The sequence below is a fragment of the Spermophilus citellus genome, assembly GCF_964194105.1.
Source record: "Spermophilus citellus genome assembly, chromosome: 3".
Classification (NCBI taxonomy): Eukaryota; Metazoa; Chordata; class Mammalia; order Rodentia; family Sciuridae; genus Spermophilus; species Spermophilus citellus.
This window is the reverse complement of record NC_138184.1, coordinates 30,188,658-30,208,680: the sequence shown is the minus strand read 5'-3', so window position 1 is coordinate 30,208,680 and position 20,023 is coordinate 30,188,658. Positions and strand designations below refer to the sequence as shown.

Genomic DNA, 20,023 nt, shown 5'->3' with positions numbered 1-20,023 from the left:
GCAAATTAGTGAGACCCTGTCTAAAAGTATAAAGGGGATATAGCTCAGTTGGTAAAGTGCTTACCTCACATGCACAAGACCCTGGGTTCAATCCGCAGCACCACAAAAAAAGTGGGAGTGGGTACTGGGAATACGGCTTAGTGGTTAAGCACCCCTGGGTTCAATCCCCAGTATCCAAATAAAGGGGTAGTAAGGACTGGATATGTAACTCAGTGATAAAGTGACTCTGGGTTCAATCTCCAGGACCAAGGAAACTGTAAAAGCTTAGTTTATTTTGTTCTGTTCTCAAGTAGAAAAAGTCATTAAAATTTTGAGCAGGGGGGCTGGGGATGTGGCTCAAGCGGTAGCCCGCGCTTGCCTGGCATGCTGGCCGCGCTGGGTTTGATCCTCAGCACCACATACAAATAAAGATGTTGTGTCCGCCAAAAACTAAAAAATAAATATAAAAAAATTTTCTCTCTCTCTCTTTAAAAAAAGGAATTTTTTTTTGAGCAGGGGCTGCAAGTGTCACTAAGTGGAAGAGCATGTTCTTAGCATGTACAAGGCCTGGGTTTGACCCCTACATGCACACGCACGCAGACACAAATTTTTTTGAATTGCAGTATGATATGTCTAAGACTATTTGAAATCAGTCAGGTGATAATGGGGGAAATGGCTCAGAATAAGAGACTGGAAGAAGCAGACTGTTATTAGCCAGGCAGATGTGCGTCTGATATCACATCAGGGGGCATAAAATAAGTGGGATGGAAAGCAGAAAATCTTAGATTAGAAGTAAAGTCTGATCTGGCACCGTGCTGCTTTCTGAGTCTTCCAGCAGCAGAGACTGAAGGAATCTGAGTTTGAGACAGGGTCTTGCTAAGTTCCATAGGGCCTTACTAAATTGCTGAGGCTGACTTTGAACTCATAATCCTCCTGTCTCAGTCTCCTGAGTTGCTGTGATTATAGGCATCCGCCACCACACCTGGCAAAAATCGGATTCTGATGCTCCACACAGTAGGCATTCGGTTTTGAATCTCTTTTGTTAGAACTTTATTACCTTTTGTGTTAATATTCTCTTAAAAAAAAAAAAAAGAATAGCACAAATTTGCCAGCTTGAATTGCATTTCTAATTGCTATGTATGTGCTTTGTTCCATTTGACTAACATAAAAATTATTATATATTTTAAGGTGTTTTTTAAAGAGAAAATTTAACCCTCAGTTTTTCTATTTTTCCTAAATAGAGATTTTAATTCAAGGATATAAAATATTTGAAATATATACCCACTGTAATGTAATATAATACACCTGGTAGTATTACCCATTGGACATTTTTGTGATGACCTACTTTTCAGTTTGGAATACGTTTGTTGTTGTTTTTTTTCATTTTAGGTTCTTAGGCCATTTATATGCTGCAGAAGCCCTCATCTCTCTCGACAGAATATCCGATGCTATTACTCACTTGAACCCAGAGAATGTCACTGATGTCTCCTTAGGAATCTCTTCAAATGAGCAGGACCAAGGTTAATGAGGACACATTTGATCAGAATTGGTCACTGTTTCTACTTCCTTCCTGTCATAATTCAGGATGTGTAGAAACATAAGGGCATGGTTTTAAAGGAAAGAAATATCAGGATGGCTTTCCACATCTTGGGTTGTACTTACTCTGTAATATTTGTTAAGTAACCCTTTTGATCATTTAGTCTAAATTCTTACTTTTGAAAGACTGATGTTAGGAGGATTTTTTCTCCTCCTTTCTTTTTATAAAGAAATGAGATCCTCCTTCCTTTCCTTTCCTTCCCTTTCTTTCAAGAAATGAGATCTCATTACATTGCTCACACTGGTCTTAAACCAAGACACTAGGGATCCTCCTGTCTCAGCATCCTGAGGGGTCATGCCACCATACCCCAACTTAGAGGATTCATTTGGATTTGATTTTGAATTGTATATTTTTACTTTCCACAGATCCCCAATCCAGGAGGGAATAAAAATATATTTAAAAGTTAATTTTAAACCATGGTTAAGTTTTTGAGGAAGTGAAATTATGTGGTATTCCTTTACTTGAATTTAGCTCTCAGTATTGGTGTATTGTAGATAGTAGCATTCTCACATCTTTCAATAGAACCTCCAATACATTAAAAGTAAATATTGTTACTAATTATATTAGGTTTCTACTTTATAAGAAAACTTAGATTTTTAGAAAATATGCTCTGTTGCCCTGTCCCTCAGATTTATTTTCATGTCTTTGTAGGATCAGACAAGGGTGAAAATGAAGCAATGGAATCCTGTAAGTAAGGAGTTTTTAAGGCTGGGGGTATGACCCAGTGGTAGAGCACTTGCCCAACATGCATGAGGCCCTGGGTTCAGTCCCTAGCACTACCCAAATTTAAAAAAAAAAAGAAAAGAAAGAAAGAAAAGAAAAAGCTTTGTAAATATTTAAATGGCCTGGCCTGCATCCCCAAGTTTTAGACCCTAAATCTTCTGTGTCCTTCATTTGTCTGCCTGAGAAGTCGTGCTGTGCCTCATTGTGAGTGGCTCCTCAAGGGCCTTAGATTGGGCTATTCCCTCACCGTTGCAAAGACTGTTCACCCTGTTTGTGCTTTTTCCACAGCTGGGAAGCGGGCCCCTCAGTGCTACCCCAGTTCTGTCAACTCTGCCAGGACGGTGATGCTATTCAATCTTGGCAGTGCATACTGCCTGAGGAGCGAGTATGACAAAGCCCGAAAATGTCTGCACCAGGTAAAGCCACAGTGGGCAGAGCTGAAACTTCCTGTAAAGCAGCCAGCAAATGGTTTGAGAGTTATGGTTTGTTTTTTGTTTGAGGCTTTTGGTCAGTTTATTGAATTGGAATGTTACTTTTCAAGTTTAAAAATATTCTTGAAAGGTAAATAGCTGATCAGTATTGCAAATGAACTATACACTTAATGTAGAGTGTTTACCGATGATTTATTTTTCTTTGGTGGGGGAGTACCAGGGATTGAACCTAGGGGCACTTAAGCTGTGAGCCACGTCCACAGCCATTTTTATATTTTATTCTGAGACAAGGTCTTGCTCAGTTGCTGAGGACCTCACTAAGTTGCTGAGGCTGGCTTAAATTCACGATCCTGCCTCATCCTCCCCAGGCCACTGGGATTAGAGGTGTGGACCACTGAGCCCAGCCTGATGATTTTTTTTTTTTTTATAATTAAATTTTCAAAAAATTGAAAACCAGTCGGGCATGGTGGCTCATTCCTGTAATCCCAGCAGCTTGGGAGGCTGAGATAGGAGAATTGAGTTCAGAGCCAGCCTCAGCCACTACAAGGCACTTAGCTACTCAGTGAGACCCTGTCTCTAAATAAACTACAAAATACATCTGGGGATGTGGCTCGATTGAAAACCACTTAAATAGGAGACCACTTAAATAATAGTGCATCTACACAGTTGAGTACAATGTAGTTTTAAACTCCATTTACTAGTGTGTAAAGATACCCAAAACATAACTGAGTGAAAAGAGCGAGGTATAAACCATTTTATGCATGGTACTGTGTATTCATGAAAGATCTCTGATTGAATACACTAGTAGCTGCAGCATTAGTTATAGAGGCAGCAGGAGTAGAGTACTACTACTGGGATACTTTTTGCTGTATTCTCTTAAGCATTTTAATTTTGAATTGTGTAAATCTTTATTCAGAAAGGTAACTTAATACACTCGAAGTCAAGTTTCAGAAAGCCAGTAATAGAGACACACTAAAATAAGTTGACACACTACAATAAGTTGCTGGCAATATGTAACTAACATGTTTGATATTATCTAGGAGTTGAGTTTATGAGTTAAACTTGTAACAGTAAACCTATAAGTATAAAAAAAATCTCCTTTTCTGGATTAAGTTGTTACACCTCAGTGATTTAGAGGAATAAAAGCCTTTCTATATCAGGCACAGTGGAGCACACCTGAATTTGAATGATGCAGTGGTGCATGATTAGGCCTCAAAGATTATTCCGATTGGACCTGTATAGGCATCTACCCATAATTGGAAAAATTCATGGGTGTAAACTATACCTGTAGTAATGAACTGAGATTACCATTGATTTCACAGAATTTGAAAGACATAAGCCCTCTAAGGACATTGAAACAGCAGATATCTATTGAATACATAAGTCTCTGTTAAGCCATGATAATAAGACTTATTAGGCTATATCTTCTCTTTTTGAGGGGTTGGGGGATACTGGGGATTGAACCCAGGAGCACTGAATCACATTTCCATCCCTTTTTTATTTTTATTTTGAGACAAGGTCTCACTGAGTTGCTGAGATTGACTTTGAACTTGCAATTCTCCTGCCTCAGACTTCCAAGTTGCTGGGATTACAGGCATGTGCCACTGTGCCAGGCTTAGATGATACAGAATATAAGACTTCTATTATAGAAAGTTTGTGCCAAATGGTACGTTCACCAGAAGCACATGAGAACACATTCCTACATGTTTGCTTGTATAACTGAAATCAAAGTTAAACCTATTCTAAGGAGATTTTGATGGCTTCCAAAATCCTGCCTATTCAGATTACCTTGATGCACTTAAAAGTGATAATGCTTTACCATGGAAAAACTATAAAATAATTATAAATGATATTTAGTCAACTTAGTGGCATTTAGTGAGCATTTTGGTTTTGGTACTGGGGATTGAATTCAGGAATGCTGTACCACTGAACTACATCCCTAGTGTTTTTTTGTATTTTGAGGCAGGGTTTCACCAAGTTGCTGAGGCTGGCCTTGAACTTGTGACCTTCCTTGCCTCAGCCTCCAGAGTTCCTGGGATTTCAGGTTTGTGCCACCATGCCCAATATCTAGTGAGCATTTCTCATCCAAAATCACAAAAGTTAAGTAACACACTATCCAGGGAAACATGTTTGATATTATCTTGGAGTTGAGTTTATGAGTTAAACTGGTAAAAGTAAAAGATCTCACCATTCTCAGTGGCAAGATATTTAACAGCCCTGTTAAAAGTGCCCCTGGAACTTAGGATAGACTATATGCCTAGCATGCACAAGGCCCTGGTTTTGACACCCAGTGCCACAAAAAATTAAAAATAGTTTAAGAAAATGAAAGTGCCCCTGTACCCCAATTACAGCAAACAGGGCTTTTGATCTAAAGTTGTAGTGTGTGCAGTCTCACTCAGGTTCTCATACAGCAGGTGGCCACGGCTGCTGACAATTGCTGAGAGAGACAGATGGGGTCAGGCCTGGTTCGGGGTCTGAAGGGGTTTTGTTTTGGTCCCTTGGTTTTTAGGTTAATCCAATGACTGGACCTTTGTTAATTGGGAGGCCCACCCTGCCTAGGAGAGCAAAACAATGACGTTAGGAGTTGCAAAGGCCTCCAAGTAGATGTTTCCAAGGTAGCCTGCCCACTACTAACTATTCTGAACTGCCAGTAGGCAAAGTGCCATTAAATCTCATAATGTTGTAGCCTTGAATCCTTGTATTTTATGAAAAATTGCAAACTGTGGTCAATGCAAAGAATAGTAAACATCCTGTGTTTACTAGCCACTTGGGGGAAGAGTTTTTAATATCCACAAAAATGGTGGCCATGTTCTTGCTTATATAAAGTAAGCCTAGGCTCAGTGATAGAGTATTAAAAAAGTCTCCTTTTCTGCATTAAGTTGTTACACCTCAGTGATGTTACAGGAATAAAAGCCTTTCTATATCAGGCACAGTGGGGGCACACCTGTAATCCCAGCAACTCAGGAAGCTGAGATAGGAAGATTGCAAGTTTAAGGATAGCCTCAGCAATCTAGTGAGGCCCTAAGCAACATAGCAAGACCCTATCTCAAAATAAAAAGGGCTGGAGATGTGACTCAGTAGTGAAGTGCCCCTGGGTTGAATCCCTAGTATAAATAGAATGAATTAATGAATGCATACAGGCTGGGGGTATAGCTCAGTGGTAGAGCACCCATGGGTTCAATCCCTAGTACCCCCTCAAAGGGCTCCCCATCCCATTAGTGAGAAACTTAAGGTTATGGCCTGCTTATATGAGGCTCCCTACTAGTCTGGGATTTCTCTTAGTATGCCAGAAACTGACCACCCAGTGCAAGTTTCTGGTTTTCCCACACAATCCTACATTCAAGCCTCATCCTTCAATGCCATTTACCATGGCATGGTGATGCACACCTATAATCCCACTACTCTGAAACCTGAGGCAGATGGATCACAAATTCCAGGCCAGCTTCAGCAATTTAGCAAGATCTTGTCTCAGAAACTAATGGGAGGGCTGGGGCTGTAGCTCAGTGGTAGAGCATTGCCTCACATGTGTGAGGCACTGAGTTTGATCCTCAGCACCACATAAAAATAAATAAAGATACTGTATGTTCATCTACAACTAAAAAAAATATATTAAAAAAAAACAGTAATGAGAATGTAGCTCAGTGGTCCCAGGTGCCCCTAGGTTCAGGTCCCAGTACTGCAGTAAATAAATACCATTGCCCCCCATTTTCTGGGTATCAAATACCTGCCTCCAAGCACTAAGACAGGTCTCTCTTACTCCCAGATCTCCTTATTCAAAAGAACTTATTCTGCGTCTGAGAGTGCATCTCGGTGGTAGAATGCTTGCCTTGCGCGCACAAGAGACCCTGGATTTTATCCCAGCACCACACACACACACAAAAAAAAAATTATTTAATTTTAAAAACACCTTTCTCCAAGGGCTGGGGAGCTGGGGATGTAATTCAGAGGTAGAGGTAGAGTGCTTGCTTATAACATGTGTGAGGCCCCGAGTTCAATACCCAGCACTGGAAAAAAAAAAATCTTTCTAGGTGAGTGTAGTAGCACACACCTGTAATCCCCCATGATTCTGGAGGCTGAAGCAGAAGGATCTCAAGTTTGAGGCCAGCCTTGGCCACTTAGCAAGACCCTATTAAATAAAATAAAAAGGGCCAGAGATGGATGTGGCTCAGTGATAGAGTACCCCTGCTCCAATACCAAAAAAAAAAAAAAAAAAAAACTTTTTCTCTCCATTTTCACTGCACATTTCACTTAGTCTCTCTTCCTATCATTAGGTAAATTTGTTATTACTTCCATGCATTATTGTCACAGGAAGCCCTTGTCTTGTCCCACATTTACCTCTGTTCAGTAAATATTTGTAGAATTACCTTCTCCAATTAGGTTAAGGGAAGAAGCAGAATACTCTGGAAGCAGTAAGCAGCTGACACTAGATGGGGAAATATAAGTTGATAAGGGAAAGGCTTCGGCCCAAAGAGACCTAGACTGAGTAATGGAATCTATAGTGTTAACACCTCTGACCATAGCAACCCAGGCTTTCCTTCCTGAGTGCTGGATCAGAGAAAAACTGCTGGCTGATGCTGTGTCAGATCTAAGGACAGCATGTTGCCTAAACCAATAAATTATTTTATTTGACTGATTTCTGTGAGGTTTCAGTCCTTAAAAATGAAGACATCACCTGGTATAGTAATGCATGCCTCTAATCCCTGTGACTCAGGAGGCTGAGGCAAGAGGATGGCAAGTTCCAGGCCAGCTTCAGTACCCTTTTTTTTTTTTTTTTTTTTTTTTTATTTTATTTTTTAGTTGTAGTTGGACACAATACCTTTATTTTGTTTGTTTTTATGTGATGCTGAGGATCAAACCCAGGGCCTCTCATGTGCTAGGCAAGCGAGCTCTACCTTTTTTTTTTTTTTTGGTACCAAGGATTGAATTCATGGGCACTTGACCACTGAGCCACATCCCCAGCCCTATTTTGTATTTTATTTAGAGACAGGGTCTTACTGAGTTGCTTATTAGGACCTCACTGTTGCTGAGGTTGTCTTTTCTCCTGCCTCATCCCTAAACCACTAGGATTACAGGCATGCACCACCACACCTGGCTCAGCTTCAGCATCTTAGCAAGATCCTCCTATCTCAAAAAAATAAAAAGGGCCGGGCACGGTGACACATACCTGTAATCCCAGCAGTTTGGGAGGCTGAGACAGGAGGAGTGAGGGTTAAAAGTCACCCGCAGCAGTAGGGAGGCACTAAGCCACTCAGTGGACCCTGTCTCTAAATTTAAAATACAAAACAGGGCTGGGGATCTGGCTCAGTGGTTGAGTGCTCCTGAGTTCAATCCCTGGTAACAAAAAATAAAATAAAAAGGACTCATGGGGTTAGGATTGTGGCTCAGTGGTAGAGTACTTGCCTAGCATATGAGAGGCACTGAGTTCGATTCTTGGCCCCACATAAAAAATAAATTAATTAAATAAAGGCATTGTGCTTATCTATAAAAAAATTTAAAAAAATAAATAAATAAAGGGGCTGGGATTGTGGCTCAACAGTAGAGCACTCACCTAGCAAGGGTGGACCCGGGTTCGATCCTCAGCACCACATAAAAATAAAAGCATTGTGGTGTGTCCCTCTATACCTAAAAAATAAATATTCTTAAAAAATAAAATAAATAAATAAATAAATAAATAAATAAAAAAGGACTCAGCAGGATATAGCTCAGTGGTAAAAGGAACTGACCTCCAGGATTTTTTTTTTTTTGGTGGGGGGGTTGTCAAACAGGCTAAATGAGACATTTTTTGTGTATTATCAACTGTTTAAGTTTGAACTCTTGACATTGGCAACATGTAAATACAGCTGTATCTGTGGTGTGGAGCAGCCAGCAGACCTTGGGTCTGTGATTAAAGTATAGAGTCAGGGGTGTTCCTGGTAGCCAAGATTAAGAACCTCAACCTGATAAAATCTAAGTAGGAAGAAAAATTTCCCCTATTATAAAATGATGTCCGGGTATGCTGGCATATGCTTGTAATCCCAGCTACTTGGGAGGCTGAGGCAGGAGCATCCCAAGTTTGAAATCAGACTCAACAATTTACTGAGGCACTAAGGAACTTAGCAAGACCCTGTGTCAAAATAAAAGATGAAAAAGGCCAGGGAATGTGGCTTAGTGGCAACGCACCCCTGGATTCAATCATCAGTACAAAAAAAAAAAAAAAAAAACCCTCACTATAGAATTGCAAGTCATGCTGCCTAAACAATTTAGCAACACCCTGTCTCAAAATAAAAAGGGCTGGGATGTACTTCAGTAGTAAAAACATCCCTATGTTAATCCTTGGTCACTCCGCCCCAAAAAAATAATAAACTGCAGTGGATTGTACAGGAGAATTTTATCTAAAAATTACTGTTTTGTTGTTTTTGTTGCTTGGAGTTTGTATCTTAAGCTGTTGGTTTTTATGTGTGTCTTTCTGTTTTGAACAAAGGCAGCTTCAATGATCCATCCAAAAGAAGTGCCCCCTGAGGCCATCTTGTTGGCAGTCTATCTTGAACTGCAGAATGGTGAGTATTTCTCTCAAGTTAGGACTATATCCCTTCAAAAAGTCCAAGATCATTTTTGTCTGCTTTTTCTCTTAAAAATCAAAACTTTGAGCTGAGTGTGGTGGTGCACGCCTGTAATCCCATCGGTTTGGGAGGCTGAGGCAGGAGAATCCTGAGTTCAGAGCCAGCCTCAGCAAAAGTGAAGTGGTGAGCAACTCAATGAAACCCTGTCTCTAAATAAAATATAAAATAGGATTCGGGGGCTGGGGATGTGGCTCAAGCGGTAGCGCACTCGCCTGGCATGCGTGCGGCCCGGGTTCGATCCTCAGCACCACATACCAACAAAGATGTTGTGTCCGCCGAAAACTAAAAAAATAAATATTAAAAATTCTCTCTCTCTCTCTCTCTCTCTCTCTCTCCTCTCTCACTCTCTTTAAAAATAAATAAATAAAATAGGATTCAGAATGTGGAACAGTGGTTGAATGTCCCTGAATTCAATCTCTAGTACATACATACATACATACATACCTACATACAACTTTGGGCTGGGTGTGGTGGTGCATACCTGTAAACCCAGTGACTCAGGAAACTGAAGCATGAACATCGCAACTTCAAAACTAGCCCCAGCAACTAAGTGAAGTCCTAGCAATTTAGTGAGATCCTGTCTCAAAAAAAAAAAAAAAAAAAAAGAGCTGGGGATTGTAGCTGAGTGGTTAAACACCTCTGGGCTCAGAACCCAGTACAAAAAATAATAATAACTTTGTCCCTAATGGTGCCTGCCTGTAATACAGGGGACCCAGGGGTCTGAGGCAGTAGAATGGCAAGTTCAAGGTCACCCTCTGCAGTTTAATGAATGAGACCTTGTCTCAAAATAAAATTATAAGGACTGGGCATATAGCTCAGTGCTAGTACAGTTCTCCCTGGGTTCAATCCCTAATTGGGAGGATTGGGGGGACTAAAACTATACCTTCTTTGAAGATATTGCCTATCAAGTTCTTCCAAATGAAAATGTCATAGTTGGGGCTGGGGATGTGGCTCAAGCGGTAGCGCGCTCGCCTGGCATGCGTGCGGCCCGGGTTCGATCCTCAGCACCACATACCAACAAAGATGTTGTGTCCGCCGAGAACTAAAAAAATAAAAATAAATAAATAAATATTAAAAATTCTCTCTCTCTCTCTCTCTCTCTCTCTCTCCTCTCTCTTTAAAAAAAATGTCATAGTTAAGGAATTGTGGTATCTTAAATGAGTTCTGTCTACAAATTAAGGATATTTCCTTTTATCTGTGAAAATACAGAATTGATTGAAGATATAGCTCAGCAACAGAACACTTACATAACATGCAAGCCCTGAGTGCTGGGAGGGGAAAAAATCCCTGGGGACCTTTTTTAAAAATCCTATTGCCAGGGCTGAGAGTTAGAGCACTCGCCCAAGCCTAGTATGCGTGAGGCACTGGGATGGATCCTCAGCACCAACCACTTAAAAAAAAAAACAAAGATATTGTGTCCACCTATAACTAAAAACTAAATATTAAAAAAAAATCCTATTGCTAGGCCAGGTGTGGTAATACACACCTCTAATCCCATTAATTTGGGAGGCTGAGGAAGGGGGATTAAAGTTTAAGGCTTAACTGAGAGAAATTTTTTTTTTTTTTAAATGATACTCAGAGGCACTAAGCCACATCCAGCCCTTTTTATTTTTATTTTTATTTTTTTGGTACCAGAGATTGAACCCAGGGCATTTAACCACTGAGACACATCCTCTAGTCCTTTTTATTTTTTATTTTGAGACAGGGTCTCACTAAATTGCTTAAGGCCTTGCTAAATGGCTGAGGCTGGGTTTGAACTTGGGGATCCTCCTGCATCAGCCTCCTGAGCCTCTGGGATTATAAGCATTTGCCACCACACTTGGCCAGACTGGGCAATTTAGCAAGACCCTGTCTCAAAATAAAAAATAAAATTAAGAGTCAGGCAAAACGGTAGAGAATGTGCCCAAGACATATAACTTAAATCAGAATTTTTTCTTTTGGGGCAGTTAGGATTAAACTCAGGGGCACTTTACCACTAACCTACATCCCCAACCCTTTTTATTTTTTTATTTTGAAACAAGGTCTTACTATGTTGTACAGGGCCTTGCTAAATTGTTGAGGCTATCCTCAAATTTTAGAATCCTTCTGACTCAGCCTCCAGAGTAGCTGGGATTACAGGCTTCTTAAATCATTTCTGGAGATGGAAACTAATGTGGTGTGGTTCATGCCTGTAGTCATAGCTACTTGGGAGGCTGAAGCAAAATAATGACAAGTTCAAGGCCTTAGCAACTTAGTGAGACTCTGTCTTAAAATAAAAAGTAGTTAGGTGTAGTAGTACACACCTGTAATCCCAGCAGCTTGGGAGGCTAAGGCAGAAGGATCTCAAGTTTAAAGATAACCTCAGCAGTGGTGAGGTGCTAAGCAATTTAATGAGACCCTATCTAAATAAAATAGGTCCGGGGATGTGGCTCAGTGGTCAAGTGCCCCTGAATTCAATCCCTGGTACCAAAATAAATAAGTAAAGAGGACTGAGGATATAGCTCAGTGCTGGAACATCCTTGCGTTCAATCCCCATTACCACAAAAAATATATATAAATTGTGAAAAAAAACATTTTTTTCTGTGGATGAAATGGGATGTGTGATTCCAGTGTCCAGCCAAAACTGCAGACCGTGGCACTTCTAGATCATCTTTTACCTCCCTTGTGGGATTCTGATGACCTGCTTTGTGAGAAGTGGGTATCCTGTTGTATTTGTGTTTTAACGGAAAGTGTTTTTATAGGTAATACCCAGCTGGCCTTACAGATCATCAAAAGAAATCAGCTGCTTCCTACAGTGAAAACACACTCTGAAATGAGAAAGAAGCCAATGTTTCAGCCTGTCCACCCAATTCAGCCCATCCAAATGCCAGCTTTCACCACTGTGCAGAGAAAGTGATATTTTGCTTTTGGGAAACTGTTACCTGAGACCCAGGGGAGCATTTATGGCCTTTTTAGTTGTATCACAACAAAATGAAAGATGGCGACGGGTGCTAGTTTTGAAGATACAGTTTTGAGACCATTCTACCCTTAACTTTTTTGCTATACGCTCACTTAAAATTAAGGATTCACAAACTAATTTTCAGCCGTTTTCTTCTAACCCCTGCCAAACTATTAATTTTGAACCATTATATGATGTATCTGTGTCACAGGCAATTAAAAAACATGGTCTTATCAGAATGTTCTTGGTAGTCTTTCTTCCAACTGTTTTTAACATCTGAGGTGTTTAGTATTGAAGTTTAAAAAATTAAGAGAGCCAGAGGTGGTGGCATACACCTGTACTGCCAGACAACTCAGAAGCTGGCATCAGGAAGATTGAAAGTTCAAGACCAAGCAACCCCATTAACCCTTTCTTAAAATAAAAAATAAAAGAGGCTCAGTGGTTAAACACCCTTAGGTTCAGTCCTCAGTACAAAAAAAATAAAGAATATTGACAGAAGAACAGAAAACTGGCACACATTGCTACTTGGGAGGCTGAGACAGGAGGTTTGCAAGTTCCAGGGCAATTTGGTGAGACCCTGGACTAGAGGTATAGCTGAGTGGTAGAGTACTTGCTTAGCTTGTGTGAGACTGTTCAATTCCCACTATGGGGGTGGGGTGCAGGAAAAGAACAACAACAACATTGATCAGGACTGGTATAATTGAGTTAGGAAGAGAAGACTGATCTGTTAGGAACCATTTATTAAAAATCACAGCCAGGCACAGTGACACTCAGGAGGCTAAGTCAGGAGCATCACAGATCATAGATTTGAGGCCAGTCTTGGCAATTTAGCAAGACCCTGTGTCTAATTTTTAAAAAGAAAGAAAAGCAGGTGGCCTAGCTTCCTTAGGCTTCTTGAAGTCCTCTGCCTATGAGATGAGGGTAGGAGGACCTTTGCTGTGGTTTGAATATGGAGAGTGTACCCCCTCACTCCCTGCCCCAAGGTCTGCATGTCAAAGGCTTGGCCCCCAGGGTGACACTATTGGGACACCTCCTTTAGGAGATAGGGTATTATGGGAGGTCCTTAGTCACTAGGAGGAGAGGTGCCCTCAAAGGGGGCAGACTCCACTGGTCCTCAGTCTGTCCCTACTTTTTAGCTTGCTCATGAGAAGTAAGCAATTTGTTCCTCCCATGTCATTTGGCACTCTCACCAGAGGCCCAAAGCAGTGGGGCTGCCCAGTCTTGAACTGAAACTTCCAGAGCCATGAGCCAAAAGAAACCTTTATTATTTTATGGTATTTTGTTGTAGTAATACAAAGCTAATAAAATCCTTATGATAGTATTGATCGAGGTCTACAGCCTCTGCTTTCCTAACCTTTGACTAACCACAGCACTGTGGGACCCTCTCTCATGCTGCAGGAGGATGGGAGCCTGGACATTGTATGTGTGTGTGTGTGTGTTGCTCAGGATTGAACCCAAGGCCTTGTGTATGTGAGGCACGCACTCTACCAACTGAGCTATATCCCCAACCCCAGCATGGACATTTTCTAGAGAGTACAGACTTCATAAGTTGCTGGAATCCCACAGGTTCTTACTGTAAACTGGGAAAAGGCCTGGAATTGATATTTGAAAATAACATCTTTGGAAATATCTTAGGAAATTAGAATTTTGTTATGTTTGCTGATTTGTTAATGGGGAAACAGGAATATCTGCAGAGGGCTTGGTAAGCCCCATATTAAATACGAATACATTTGCAGGCTGGGGATGTGGTTCAGTGGTAGAGAGCTTGCCTAGCATTGTGAGATTCTGGGTTTGAGCCCCACCCCACATACAATATATTTAGCAATTTGGCACTATGTAACAAAAATGGTTGTTATTTATTTATACTCGTGATTGAATCCAGAGGCACTTTACCACTGAGTTACATCCCCAGCCCTTTTTATTTTTTGATAAAGGATCTCGCAAAATTGCTTATTAGTGCCTGGCTAAGCTGTTGAAGCTGGTCTTGAACTTGCAAACTTCCTGTCTCAGGAGTCGCTGTGATTACAGACATACGCCACCATCCCCAGCTCTGGATCAGTAATTTAACAATGATTGTTTTTTTTCTCACTTGAGACAAGTACACATAGACACCTGCTGGCCATATTTCTAGTGCGCACATTTGCTCCTCAACTTATAATGGGGTTACATCCCGGTAAACCCATGAGCAGTTGAAAATATCTTTAGTCCAAAATGTATTTAAGACACCTAATCTACAGAGTATAATGGCTCAGCAACACAAAACAGACTGATTGTCCCTGATTTACTAACACACTACTTAAAATATTTCAACTTGTCCAGGCGCAGTGGTGCACACATGTAATCCCACCAGTTCAGGAGGCTGAGGCAGGAGAATCTCGAGTTCAAAGTTGGCCTCAGCAAAAGTGAGACACTAAGCAACTCAGTGAGACTCTGTCTCTAAATAAAATACAAAATAGGGACAGGAATGGGGATGTGGTTCAGTGGTCTAATGCCCCTGAGTTCAGTCCCCAGTACCAAAAAAAAAAAATCTTTTCAATTTTATGAAGGTGTAGGCTGCCATTTATTTATTTATTTACTTGAATAAAGCTGAAGGAGCTAAAGATCAGTGATCGAGTGCTTGCCTAGTATATACAAGGCCCTGGGTTTCCTGTCCTGTACTTCTGGGAAATAAAAAGCTGACAGTTCTTATGCATGAAACTTTGGGTTTCATCTCCAGCCAAGCATTGCAAGGGAAAAGATGTAAAAAAATGACAATGGTGGCATATACCTGTAATCCCAGTGACTGGGTGGAGGAGCAGGGAGGCTAAGGCAGGAGGATTACAAATTCAAGGCCAGCCTTAGCAATTTAGCAAGGCCCTGAACAACTGATACCTTGTCTCTAAATATAAAAAGGGCTGGGGATATGGCTCTGGTTCAGCACACTCAGGGTACAAAAAAAAAAAAAAAAAAAAAAAGAAGAAGAAGAAGAATGACTTGGCTTAAAATAATATTTTATTGTTTTTCACTTTCAGTACAATGATCATTAAATTATATGTGCTATTCAGTACTTTTTTGTTTGTTTTTTGCAGTACTGGGTGTGTGCATATACGCAGGAGCATATATACATTACTAGAAACTAGACCTGCAGCTACCTATGTACATTCATCTCAAGTAAGAGGAAAAACAGTCATTGTTTAAATTACTGGTCCTGCTTGCCAGCAAGTGCTCACTAAGCTAAGTCCCTAGGCTTGAATTTGGGATCCTCCTGCCTCAACATCCTGAGTAGCTGAGATTACAGGCAAGTGCCACCATGGCTGGCAATAAAAAAGGTTTTGTCTTGTGATTGGGGAAGAGATGTCTCCAACAAAGTTTCCAAGGAGTCCCAAAGAGAAAGGAGAACTTGACTTGGGAACCAACAGGGTCCTTGCCTTCAGTATCAAAAGAATTTTAGTACTTGCCAGTCAAAGGGATAGTTTTATTTAGGAAAGCAGATACATATTCAAGGGAGAAAAGGTAATCTCAAGAGAAAGGTGCGGGCTGGGGATGTGGATCAATCGGTAGCGCGCGTGCAGCCCGGGTTCGATCCTCAGCACCACATACAAAGATGTTGTGTCCGCCGAGAACTAAAAAATAAATATTAATAAATTCTTTCTCGGGGCTGGGGATGTGGCTCAAGCGGTAGCGAACTCGCCTGGGATGCGTGCGGCCCGGGTTCGATCCTCAGCACCACATACCAACAAAGATGTTGTGTCTGCTGAGAACTAAAAAAATAAATATTAAAAAATTTCTCTCTCTCTCTCTCTCTCTCTCTCTCTCTCTCTCTCTCTCTCTCTCTCTCTCCTCTCTTTAAAAAAAAATTCTTTCTCTCTCAAAAAAAAAGAGAGAGAGAGAGAGAAAGGTGCTTTTAAGGGTAAAGCAAGGAATACATATTCAAGGGACAATGCAGGCCATCTCCAGAGTGAAAGACGTGATATGGGGGTTCCTTCCTGGCTCCTCCTTTTAAAGGAAACTTGGTGAGGCGTAGGTTTGGAAGGTTTATAGGAATGGTATCAGTTCGGTGATTTCTTTTTAGTTTTTTGGGGAACCAGGGATTGAACTCGGGGCACTCAACCACTGAGCCACATCCCTAGTCCTATTTTGTATTTTATGAGAGACAGGGACTCATGAGTTGCTTAGTTCCTTGCTAAACTGCTGAGGATGGCTTTGATCCTCCTGCCTTCACCTCCACCTCCAGAGCCACTGGGATTACAGGCATGTGCCACTGCCCCTGGCTAGTTCAGTGATTTCAAGACAGGTTCTGGTCTGGTCAATTCTCAGGATCCTCAGGCTAATGTGGTCTTCATTATCTGATCAACAAATAGCTAGCCCTGAACTGGGCATGGTCACACATGCCTGTAATCCCAATAACGCAGGAGGCTGAGGCAGGAGGATCCTAAAGTAGGAGGCCACCCTCAGCAGTTTAGTGAGACCCTGTCTCATAGTAAAAGTCAAAAAAAGGTTGGGGGTGTAACTCAGTGGTAAAGCACCCCTGGCTGGGCTCAATCCCCAGTACCAAAAAAATATGAGACTGGCTTAGGGAGTGACATGCCTGGAAAAATATGTGGAACTTCAGAATTAAAATCTTTTTCCTGCCAGGGCATGGTGAGGCATGCCTGTAATCCAGCTACTGGGAAGGCTGAGGCACACAGTACAGATGAGTTCATTTATCCCTCCTGCTGCCTACAGCAGGACCTGTTCAGCTCAGTCTGTACATTTATTTCATGTCAGCATTACTCTCTCAGTCTGTCTCATCCTTTTGAAGCCATCAGGAAACAGATGACTAGTATCAGGAATCTTGGACCCATACCATTTAGCTTTTTTTTTTTTTAGCTGGATTCTCACTATTGCTCAGACTGGCCAGGAAGTCCTGGGCTCAAGCAATCCTCCTGCCTCAGCCTCCTGAGCAGCTGGAACTAACTACAGACAATCACTACCATGTATGCCCTGTTTGGCTTCAAATCTTAATTCTTTCACTGAGACCAGACCAGTTGTTCTTGTATGTTTGTTTGTTTGTACCAGGAATGTTTATGACTGAGCTACATCCCCAGCCCTTTTTTATTTTTTGAGACAGTCTCCCTAAATTTTGTGAGAGCCTCACAAAATTGCTGAGGCTGGCTTTGAACTTGTGATCCTCCTGCCTCAACCTCCTGAGACACTGGGATTACAGGTATGCTCCACCATGACTGGCTTTCTGGGACAAGTTTGAGGTAGAACAGTTTCTTTGAGCCTGCTTTTTGTTCTTTTTTTTTTTTTTTTTTTGTCACAGCTGTGACTCCTGCCTAGGGTTCCTACAGGGGCATCTTCAAGTTCTCTCCATGGTAACTGCTCCACCCTCCCTATTCAGCTTCTAATAATCCCTCTGCTACACCCGATGTGTTCCCCAAACTGGATTCTCCGCCATCTCCCAAAAGGAGTCACCATTTCAGAGCAGCTTCAGTCTGCTCTGGTGGCTTGAATTTTCTCCCTTGCAGTTTCACTGAGTCCACACCCCACTCATCTCATACTGCCTCTCCATGGCTCTAACTTCTGCCAAATAAAGTCCTCTGGTGTGCCAGCTCTTCCTTTCACGCATGCTTACTGAGGGCCAGTGAGGATTTTTTGTTGTTGTTGCTGAGACCCTTATAGTAATTTGGCAAATCAGGGAGCACAATCTATGTTCCATCGTTCATGACACATTCTTTGTCAACTGCCTCCCTCCTGGATTCCATTCCACCTTGGAATCCAGGCTGTGCATTATACAGTGTGTGGATTGTTCTAGATGAACAATAAAGACTGCTGCACAGAATTTCTGGTGGTGTTTCCTTTCTAAGGTGGAGATGGCCTATTAACATAACCCCCAGGTTCACAGGGCCTCAGCACCCTTGACCCTCTGAGCCTTATGGAGAGTTAAATAGCAGCCCAGGATGGGTGGGTTAGTTACTGGTCAAACTCAGCTGGCCCAGCCTAAAGTAAATAAACCCTTGCACAAAGCCAGCAATTTACACATTCATCTTCCCTTTCTCTCTTGGAAGGACAGGGGCGAATTGCTAGCTCTGGGGTGGGAGTGGGGCTGCCACGGGAGGAGGCAGCGAAGTTCATTAGCCCCCTCATTTGGGGCAAAGAGAATCCGTGTGGTGACAAACAATTGTCCTGGAGGATTTAGGGGGATTTGGCCAAGTGTCCCTGTGGGCCCCCAGCCTCCTCCTAATCCCGTCCACATTTCAGACTACTTAGGATCGCATTAAATGTCAAAGCCGGCGTTTAGGGAAATATCTACATTTCGTATGCATCGCCCGGGTCAAAAGAAAAGCTGAAACGAACCTTCCAGCATTTGGCGCGAGAGGCGCTCTGTGTGGTCCGGAGTGTGAATGGGAGGAGGGGGGCGGTGCCCCCGCAGCCTCGGGGCCTAGGAATGCGGGCCTTTCACATGTCGAAAATGCAAATGCTTTGTTCCAGCCTCGGCCTCCCGGAGGCGCAAAGGCGCCCGGCCCGATTGTCACAGCTGCATTTGCATGTGAGTGGCCCCTTGTCCCCTTCCCCTCCCCCAGCCCAGCTTTGCTGGAGACTTCTGGGACACAAGAAAAGGCCTCCTGCAAATGTCCTCTGCCATCACTTAATCCCCAATAAAGCCACAGGTAGCTTGCTCTCTGAATTCTCCCGAGGCACCAGGCAGGTGAATGCTGTTACTCCATAATTAAGGTGTTGACACTTTGAATTCTTTTAAGTGAAACAACTTATGATTATTCCATCGAGGAAGATCAAGGCGTAAGATGAACCACCCCCATTTATGTTCTCGTGGCAAGTACCGTGCTTTTGGTAGGATACGACCGGGACCTCCAAACCAAGCAATCCAGGGTTCAACCTCAGAGCGGGCATCCGAGAGACGCAGGGCCGCGGCAAAGGGAGGAGCGCGTATCATGCACATTTTTATTGAAAAAGACACAACCCAAAGGGTCAAGGGGGCGTCCATGGCCCCACCACAAGGCACCTTAAACGCAAATGCTTGGCTGACAAGTGGTGGTCCTGGCGGCCACACAGCGTCGCACGTGGACCTGGGACTCAGAGCGCCACCTACCGGTGGCACGGTGAGCTCAGGGATCCCTGCGAAAGCCCGGGAACGCAGTCAAGCCCGGGGCCCCGTCCCTGCAACCAGGCTCCACAGCAACCGGCTTGGAAACCTGCCCCACGCCGGTGACAGTGCTCCGCGCGCCGTCTTTTCCTGGAGCTGAGCCGCCGATACCCAGGTCCCGAAGACGCCGGCCAGAAAAGCAGAATCCTGCTCCACAAATACTCCGTTCCCTCCAGTGATTGCGGTGTTTATTTTATTACTTGCATTTATTTGCATTTTATTCATTTTCTTTTTTTTTATTTCGTTTTATTTATTTTACTTTAATTATTTCGTTTTAGTTTTATTTCACTTTGTTATTTATTTTATTCCATTTTATTAAATTTCTCTTACTGATTCACTTCATTTGAGTTTTTATTTTTCCATTATTTATAATTTTGCTCTTTCTCCTTTAGTTAATTTGTTTCATTAATTATACCTTATTTTACTTTATTTGTGGATGATAGAAAATGTAACAAATTTTTTCATCTTATTTGGGGTTTGTGTATTTTTCTGCCTCTGAGTTTTAAGAAATGGCAAAAGTAATGTCAGCTATTTATCCATGGCGTTTGTCTCATCTCTACAATTAAATTTGAAGCATGAAGGGGTTGTGACTCAGTGGGAGAGTGCTCGCCTTGCATATGCAAGGCCCTGGGTTCGATCCTCAGCACCAGA

The 20,023-nt window shown here is 42.1% G+C and overlaps 1 protein-coding gene across 2 annotated transcripts in view; it reads left to right on the top strand.

The window, feature by feature from the left end:
• Positions 1–12,479, top strand: part of CNOT10 (CCR4-NOT transcription complex subunit 10) — a 76,809-nt gene extending 64,330 nt beyond the window's left edge. For both annotated transcript variants that reach the window (XM_081284383.1, XM_081284382.1), the window contains exons 15-19: positions 1,369–1,499; positions 2,228–2,263; positions 2,588–2,715; positions 9,191–9,266; positions 12,050–12,479. In XM_081284383.1, coding sequence (XP_081140509.1) covers positions 1,369–1,499; positions 2,228–2,263; positions 2,588–2,715; positions 9,191–9,266; positions 12,050–12,204 — 526 coding nt within the window. In that variant the 3' untranslated portion in view covers positions 12,205–12,479. The remainder of the gene's footprint in view (positions 1–1,368; positions 1,500–2,227; positions 2,264–2,587; positions 2,716–9,190; positions 9,267–12,049) is intronic.
• The last annotated feature ends 7,544 nt before the right edge of the window (positions 12,480–20,023 follow it).